At 33.1% G+C, this 9,310-nt stretch overlaps 1 protein-coding gene across 1 annotated transcript; it reads right to left on the bottom strand.

Annotated features, from left to right (window-relative positions):
* Window positions 1-780: 780 nt before the first annotated feature.
* HELRODRAFT_80632 (hypothetical protein) lies at window positions 781-6,450 on the bottom strand (the record flags this gene model as incomplete). Its single annotated transcript, XM_009020284.1, has 14 exons — window positions 781-915; window positions 1,443-1,553; window positions 1,855-1,996; window positions 2,298-2,443; window positions 2,735-2,842; window positions 3,068-3,144; window positions 3,425-3,516; window positions 3,760-3,908; window positions 4,103-4,204; window positions 4,405-4,522; window positions 5,112-5,275; window positions 5,432-5,485; window positions 5,883-6,011; window positions 6,301-6,450. Coding segments are annotated over 14 exons (1,677 nt in total), but the record flags the coding sequence as incomplete, so codon positions are not given.
* Window positions 6,451-9,310: the final 2,860 nt, after the last annotated feature.

The raw sequence follows: 9,310 nt of genomic DNA, 5'->3' as shown, positions 1-9,310 counted from the left end.
ATATATATATATATATATATATATATATATATATATATATATATATATATATATATATATATATATATATATGCGTGTGTGTGTGTATCTTGATATTGTATAAGCGATAGGTATCATGATGCCATATCATCATAATTGAAATGAAGTATCTCTCTCTTTAGCATAGGACGTCGAACTTCGCTGAGGGTTTATTCATTATCATTAAAAGCGGTGATGTAGTGTGATAACTTTTTGTGACAGTGATATCAACCAAATCTTACGTGAAACTATTAGCTATATTTTAGAATGATGATGATGGTGACAAATTTTTCTTTGCAATCATCATCGTCATCTTCTTCTTCGTCACTACCATCATCATATTTATTATCTAAATGATTAGATCTTATAGCTTAAAAGTTTCATTTCTTATAATGAGATCATCACTAACATCACCAAATCATCATCATCATCATCATCATCATCGTCATTATCATCATCATCATCATCTTAATCTTCCAGATGTTCTATATCATAGAGTTTCAGCGCTTCCTTCTTCATAACTTCATCATCGTCATCACTACGATCATCACCACCATTACCAACCATCTTCATCAACATCACTATTACCATCATCATCATCATCATCGTCGTCACCACTACTATCATCATCATCGTCGTCACCACTACTATCATCATCATCGTCATCATCATCAGCAACCATCATCATCAATTGCACTCTTACCATCATCATCATCATCACCAACCACCATCATCAACATCACTATCATCATCATCGTCGTCTCAATCCTCCAAATGTTCCAGATCATAGAGTTTCAACGCCTCCTTCCTCATGACGTACTTCTTAACCTTGCCAGTGATCGTAAGCGGGTAGTTCTTCACGAAAGTTATGTAGTGGGGTATCTTGAAATATGCCATCTTTGGTGGAGGTTATTCCATGAGGTTGGTGGTTGGGTGGTTGGTTGGTTGATTGATTGATTGGTTGATTGGTTAATTGATTGATTGATTTATTTATTGATTAATTGAGTGTGTGAGTGAGTGTGTGAGTTAGTGAGTGAGTGAGTGAGTGATTGGTTGATTGATTGATTGATTGATTGATTGAGTGTTTGAGTGTGTGAGTGGGTGAGTGAGTGAGTGAGTGAGTGTGTGAGTGAGTGAGTGAGTGAGTGAGTGAGTGAGTGAGTGAATAAAAAAATTGATAGATAAATAAATGATGAACGGATGAATAGATGAATAAATGAATGGAGAAACAAATGAAATTAGTTTGTAAATTGTAAACGAACGAAAAATAACCAACAGATACATAGTTGGGGTAAATATTATTGTGGCTTCAAGTAGTCAAAACAAAAATGAACAAACTAATGAACGAAAGAAATAAAAAAAATATATAAAAGAAATAAAATAACAAACGAATAAATGAATGTATCATTAAAAAAAGTTCATACCTTATGTCTGCAAAACTCAACGATGTCTTTCTCAGTGGTTAATCCTTCTTCTTTCAAAATGATCCATGCTGCTACTTGCTCACCTAGCCTCGCGTCAGGGACGCCAATAACCTGTGGGCGTGTATGTTTGTATGTGTGTTTGTATCAGTGTATTTGTACGTGTGTGTATCTGTATGTTTGTATGTGTGTGTGTATCTGTATGTTCGTATGTGTGTTTGTATGTGTGTGTGTATTTGTATGTTTGCATGTGTGTGTATGAGTATATTTGTATGTGTGTGTATGTTTGTATGTGTGTGTTTATGTGTGTGTGTATGTTTGTATGTGTGTTTGTATGTATGTGTGTATATTTGTATGTGTGTTTGTATGTGTGTGTGCATGTCAGACAAACCGGCCAGCCAGTCAAGCGACCAACCTGCACATCTAATACATTGGGGTGCTTGTAGACAATCTGTTCAATCTCTGCCGGGTAAATATTCTCCCCTCCTCTGACGATCATATCCTTCTTCCGGCCGATAATTGTACAATATCCTTCTTCGTCGAATACCGCTAGATCTCTGCCGTTGTGTTTGTTTGTCTGTCTGTCTGTCTGTGTGCGTATGCGTGCGTGCGTGTGTGTGTTTGTAAGTGTTGAATTGTTTGTTTGTTTGTATGTTCATTTAAGTTTGTTTGATGATTTAGTGCAAACAAATTAAATAGGTAACAAATAGATTCAAAATAGATATTAAAAATAGTAAAATATAAGTTAGTGGATGATTTCAAAAGTGAGTCAGTGGGTGAATAAAAAGATTGGTAAATGAACGAATTTTGACATTGTATAAATATTTGTAGAAACAATTCGGAAAAAGTTTTTCCAACCCTGTTTTATACCAGGAGCCAGACATTGTGGCTTCAGTTTGCTCGTGGTCGCCCCAGTAGCCCTTCATCACAACGTACCCCCTGGTCAATAACTCTCCGGATTCACCCAACGGAAGTATGTTTCCTTCGGCGTCCACGATTTTGGCCTAGAGTGTACATTGTTTTGTGTACTTCAAACAACCAACAAAATACAAACTACAACAACGACGACATAATGAGCCAACAACAACACTAACAACTAAAACGAACCATTAAAAACAACAGTACAACACTAGCAGCACAACTGATCGATCGATCAACCAGCCAACCAAACAAGCAATCCCTCAATCAATCAATCATTCATTCATTCATTCATTCATTCATCCATCCATCCATCCATCCATCCATCCATTCATTCATTCATTCAATCAACCAACCAACCAATCAAAAATACCAACTTCCACGTGATCATGAACTTTTCCGACGGTTGTTGTCCTCTTAGTGAAGGAGTCATTAAACATTGATTGAAAAGTTATTGGGCTGTTCTCTGTAGTCCCGTAGCAATTCTAAAATAAATCAAAATATTTTAGTTATAACTAATTAATTAACCAATCATTTAATTAACCAATCCTTTTATTAACCAATCATTTAATTAACCAATCATTTAATTAACCAATCAATTAATTAACCAATCATTTAATTAACCAATCAACTAATTAACCAATTAATTAATTAAATAATTAATTTAAACGATTTTTATCGCAAGACAAATTTTTTTTTACAAAACTGACAGCGATGTGCTTCATATGCAGCTGTGTCACACACTTTTTCATTATTTCGACCGGGCATACAGCTCCAGCCATAATTCCTGCCAGCGATTTATCAATTAAATTAATTAACCAATTAACTAATTGATTCGATAACTATTTATATATATATATATATAAATGAACAAAAATTTAAATAAGAAAATGATCATGAAAAAGTCTGAAAAATATAACACGAAAATACCTCTCAAGGAATTAATTATAACACCTACATGCGTTTTACCAAAAAATAATTAACCAATTATCTAATTAATTATTCAATTATAATTAAACTAATTATGAACAATTATAACTAATTATAATTAAATAACGATCACTTACCAGTGTCCAAAGAATTAAGATTGTATGATGATAAATCTTGCAAGCTCAGAAAGTCAATAAACATCGTTGGCGTTCCATACAGCGTCGTGCACCTATGGCATGTTGCAATGAAATCGCTGATAGAGAGAGAGAGAGAGAGAGAAAGAGAGAGAAAGAGAGAGAAAGAGAGAGAGAAACAGAAAACAATAGAGAAACAGAAAACAGAATAGAGGGAGAGAAACTAAAAGAAAGAGAAAAAAGAAAAGAAAGACGAGGAGAGAAAAAGAGAGAAGAAAAAATGAAAAAAGAACAATTAAGAAAAAAAGAGAAGAAACATGACAAAAAAAATTTTCCACTTTTCTGATTGGACGGCTTTAATGGTGTCACGTGCGTTGAAACTGAAAGAGGGAAGGACCACGGTGGCCGAGTGGCAGAGGGTCTGAAGGCTGCCCATCACCATCCCGAAACAATGGTACAAAGGCACTGGCATGCAAATCTTGGTTTCCTGTTTGAAGGTGAGTGTTAATGGTTTGGTTGGGCTGAAGGTGGTGTTGTATTTTTTTAGTATATTTCATTTGTTGCTCTTTGGCTGTTTTGTCTTTGTTGCTGGCTTTTTGAAATAAGAATTACGACAAAATAAATTGAAAGTTTATAATAAAACAAATTTTTTTTAAATGAAAATACGTAAAAAGAAAGCACAAATACCCTTTCGTGAAATTTTAGTCGGTAGCCTAGAGAGAGGGCGTTATTAACGATGTTGTGGTGGGATAGTGTGGCCCCCTTCGGCGACCCTGTCGTACCCTTAGGACATGTATGCAAATACCCGTGTATCAAAACCCAAATACCAACAACTAATACCATACCATACTATACAATAGATAAAATACAAAAAGCTATATTTTCTTATAAGCAAAGAAAATGCATTAACACACAGATATATGTTCAAATTCCCAACATACAAACAAACACACACACACACGCACGCACGCACACACACATACAGAAGTAAATTGTATATTGATTGGATCGTCGAACTGAAGTTTGGATTGCATGTCGACGATTTCTCGAATCTCCTCTCGACTGGCCATACTCAAGAGGTCAGAAAATAGAAGCGTGCATCTAGCAATGACGTCACAAACAATTTATAATTATTATTATCATTTATTATTATCATCATTTATTATTATCACTTATTATTATCATTAATATTATTTATTATAATTATTAATTCTCTCGTAATAAACTAATAAACTCTGCTACAGTTTTAACTCTGTCATTAGCAACATACGCCTTAACCATTGAACTGTCTCGTCACCTCTTTGACTATATGACTATTTAAATATCGGATAATTATTAAAAATTAAAAACTGAATAAATAATTTTGAAAGAATGTAAGACAGACGGCAGTCGTTTATCGCCAATGAGGACAACTTGCTTAAGGTCCGGTAGACTGTTTGTTTAAGAAAATTTACCAAATTAAATCAAAAAATAATAATTTAATAAGTCAAGAAATTTTAAAAATGTATAAAAATTGACACACAAGAAAACAAACATACATGCAAAGTGATTTAGTTGTGCAAATAGGGGTAAAGTTTTCTAAATGTAAGTCATGCAATTTATAACAAGATTACAATCTCGTTAATACAACACTCAGACAGACAGACGGACAAACAGACAGACAGGCAGATAGACGCACATACAGACAGACATACAAACAGACAGACAGACACACACACAGACAGACAGCACTACCGACTTAATGCTTTCAACACTAGTGGCCGATTCGTTCATCTCGTGGCATATTTCGTGTAGGGTTTCATAATAATCCTGGCCCTTGTACTTGTCAATCATCACCAAAATCTTCACACCCACCTGTTCACGTCAATCACGTCAAACAATTAATTTTAACATTTCCATAACACTAACTTCTTCATAGTACGAATCATTTTAAAATCTAAATCTGAAAATCCGTTTATTAATTATTATTTTAAAATCAAAATTAAAACCGAAAAATTCTTGGCAGTCTACCTTTTTTAAGCAAAATTCTAACTCAGGCGCTTGATATGCGGGGTTTATATTGACCTGTGATGTATAGTAATAAGCATACGTTAGTAAAAATCAGTAAAAGTATTAGTAGAAGTTAATAAATAAGTTAGTAATTTTGCCAATGATCTTCAGACAACCTCAGTAAATAAATAAACCAGTTATTTGTGCTCCGTAAGTGCAACAACGCTTTATAATGGACCTAACTAACAGATTGATTCGAAAAAAATCGTTCCGAATGTTGTGAGTAAGTAAAAGGCAGTTGGAAGAACTTGAAGTAGTCTATGTTTTAATATTTGAAAAGTTGTCGCAAATTATTGAATTGAACTAACTACACCGTTCTGAATTAAAAAAAAATTAATTCAGATTCTGAATCTACCACCCTTAAAAATATAAAATTACTTCTTTATTTTCCAAACTTTAACAAATTATTGACCAGAATTAGCCCAGCCCTCGCCGTGGCATACTGCAGGAGAATCCACTCGATGCAATTGGGGGCCCATATGCCCACCCGATCCTGGTATTTTGCACCCAACTTTATCAGCCCTGCCGCCAACTTGTCACTCTAAAGTTTGGAGTTTGTTAAGGGGTAAGGTTGAATTAACTTAATGATTAAATTTTTTATTTTTCTGATACAAACTTCCGATTTTATTATTAAGAAATTCGTCACAAAATTTTGAAAAAATCTTTGTACAGCCGAGAATAATTACAGCAAATCAAAAAAACAAACAGATTTAGTACCATCACACATTAAGATGTTTCCCATTATTAAACTTTATATAAGCTCCGTTAATAACACCATTCTTTAAACAAATTGTAATCATTCGCCAGCGACGAACTTAAGTTGCACCAACCTCTTCTAGAAGTTTTTCAAAAGTTAATTTTAATCTCTGATGGGTGAATACAAAGGCGTTTTTATCAGGGTGCAGTTGGGCGGCTTGCTCCATCAGCTGGCCTATGGTCACCCCTATCAGAGGATAGTTGCTGGGCCCGCTCAGGTAGCTCCATCTTTTAAAGGAGTGACTCTCCTTTCTGCGGGTCAAAGGTCAAGTATCAACAAATTACATTTTGTGAAATTATTTTGGCTATCATTCTTCTAAAAAAAATTTTAGAAAGTTAAACTGAGGCGTGTATTCTAAGCCAAAGCAAATATAAATACTCAATTATAATGTAACGTATTTGCGTTTGGGGTTAGATAAGAATGATGATTTAGTTTTAGAGAAACGTACAAATATGATCTTGACTTTGTTACATATATTTTCACAAGCAGACTAGACAACAACAACAAACAACAACCTATTTTCGAGATCAACAATATTACCAACTACTCATTAACATTGCATTTCAATTAAATAAATTACTCACTCACATACTTAATTAATTACGTTAATTATATTATAATAAATTATAATTAATGAAACCAACGTCTCGGGAATAGGAACGGGCAAGTGTGTCGTGGCATCGTGAATTTGAGTTGTTGAAAAATTCGAGGAAATAAAATTTAGATTATTATTATTATTGAGGAGAGCGTTGTTGCAAAAAACGCCATTCACTGCTGACGTTGTTGTACGCGAACCCACAACTACACGCAATCTCTTAAGATCTTTCTGGATCAAAATTCGGAAAACCATTCTAGGATGCTGTAGCTGAAGGTCTTGACGATTATTTTGAAATGTCAACAACTTTTTCTTAACGAATTTCGTTATTTTCTTCAAAAGCTAAATCAAAAATCTAGGCTATCTATCTAAACCACGGTACGGTACAACACACATACCTACATATATCCATCCATACATACACATATACGTACCTACATACATACATATATATATATAAATAAACATACATATTCACATACATATTACACGAACATTTTCAACAAGAATAATAAAGTTCACCATATGTCCCTTACATGCTATATAGTACATTACTTAAACTTAAATACATACATACATACATATATGCATACATACATACATACATTGATACAAATACGTAAATAAGATGTTTTCGAACTATTTTTAGCCTCATCATCACTGTATGCGATTAAGTTTATAATACGCTGGTAATGTTGATACATAATATGTGTATGTATATGTATGTGTATTTTGTGTATATGTTTCTGTAATTTGTGTCCATATGTGTACACGTGTATTTGTATATAAGCAGTATAGTAGTATGTATATATGTGTTTTACCTTAAAATAGTACGCGCATGTGTATGTGTGTGTGTTTGTGTGTATAAAACACAGATATATTGAATTTATGTATGTATGTACCATTTTAAACGAAGTGTCTGTTTTTGTATACGTGTATTTATGTGTGTGTGTATACTAAATAATAATGTGCATAAACGTATATATCATACAAAGTGTGCATGTATGTGTGTATATGCCATGTAATAATGTGTATACCTACAAGTATATGAGCGTATTTTATGTGAGATTGAAGGCTAAAGTGCTTGCCTTTACAATTACAACATAAACACATGAATATACTCAGTGTGGTGCATGTATTTACATTATTGTATATTTACACATGTGTTTGTGTTTGTTTGTGTGTTTGTTTGTGTGTGTTGCGTATGCGTGTGTGTGTGTGTGTGTATGTGTGTGTGTGTGTGTGTGTGTGTGTGTGTGTGTGTGTGTGTGTGTGTGTGTGTGTGTGTGTGTGTGTGTGTGTGTGTGTGTGTATGGTTTGAGTTTTTTCAATGCTACTACTTACTTACGGAATTATTCAGTAGTAAGAGTAACAATTGGTGTTGACTTTTTAATGATTTTATTTTGTTCTTAAAAGATATCAGCTCAAGTGAGTAACAAAAGAATGAATGAATGGATGAATGAATGAATGGACGAACGAACGAAAGAATGAATGAAAGAATGAATGAGTGATGAAAGAATAATTGAATGAATTAATAAATTTTACTTATGAATATTCATTCATTTTTGACACTATTGACATTATTTTAGACTTATTATTTGATAGCCTCTTAAATGATTTCACAGAAATTTCAGCTCATAAAATCTGCGAAATTATGCGAAAAAACGCGTTGAAGATTAATCAATTTTAGTCGATGTATCAATACATTTTGCCCGAGAATTTATTAAAAAAATAGATGTTTTTCATTAGTCAGCAGCTTTCGTTCGATAAATGTAATTCATTCGTTTGGGCGGAGATGGTAATAAACCATTTTCGGCTCTTTTAAACAAATTTAGGGAACGTTATTTAACATTTTTATGAAATATTATTAAAAAATTTTTGTTGAAACACTAGGTGAATATTATTTCAACGAAATTACTGCTTTGTTGTGCCTTGTTGAATGGATGAATGAATGAAATATAGAATAATTTTTAAAACTTACACAATAATGTTCAAGTCTCGATATAAATTATTTTCAAAGTACTTATCAGATAATAAATGAACGAATGACTAAATGAATGGATGGTTGGATAGATTTTTCTAGGTGTCTCACCTATCTCTCTCTTTCCCTTTCTTTCTTTCTCTTTCTCTCTTTCCCTTTCTTTCTTTCTCCTTCTCTTTCTTTCTTGTGTGCATGTTTGTGTCTGTTTGTACGTGTGTAAGTTATTTCGTATTCATCTGACGTTTGCCTTGTTTGGAAGTAACGGAAGCCTATATATTTATTTATACATTTTTTTATTTATCAAGTGCATACAAAAATGTGTGTGTTTGTGTGTGTGTGTATATGTTTGAATGTGTATATCTATATAATACAATTTGATCTATGAATTTATAGACTTATGGAATGGATATATTTGTTCTTTTTATCTTTTTATTATTAATAATAGTAGTAGTAGCAGCAGTTGTAGTAGTTATTGTAGCAGAAGTAGTAGTAGCAGCATTCGTAGTA

The sequence above is a fragment of the Helobdella robusta genome, assembly GCF_000326865.2.
Source record: "Helobdella robusta unplaced genomic scaffold HELROscaffold_27, whole genome shotgun sequence".
Taxonomy (NCBI): Eukaryota; Metazoa; Annelida; class Clitellata; order Rhynchobdellida; family Glossiphoniidae; genus Helobdella; species Helobdella robusta.
Note: the sequence above shows the minus strand (reverse complement) of the source record. Positions and strands in the feature narration are given on the sequence as shown.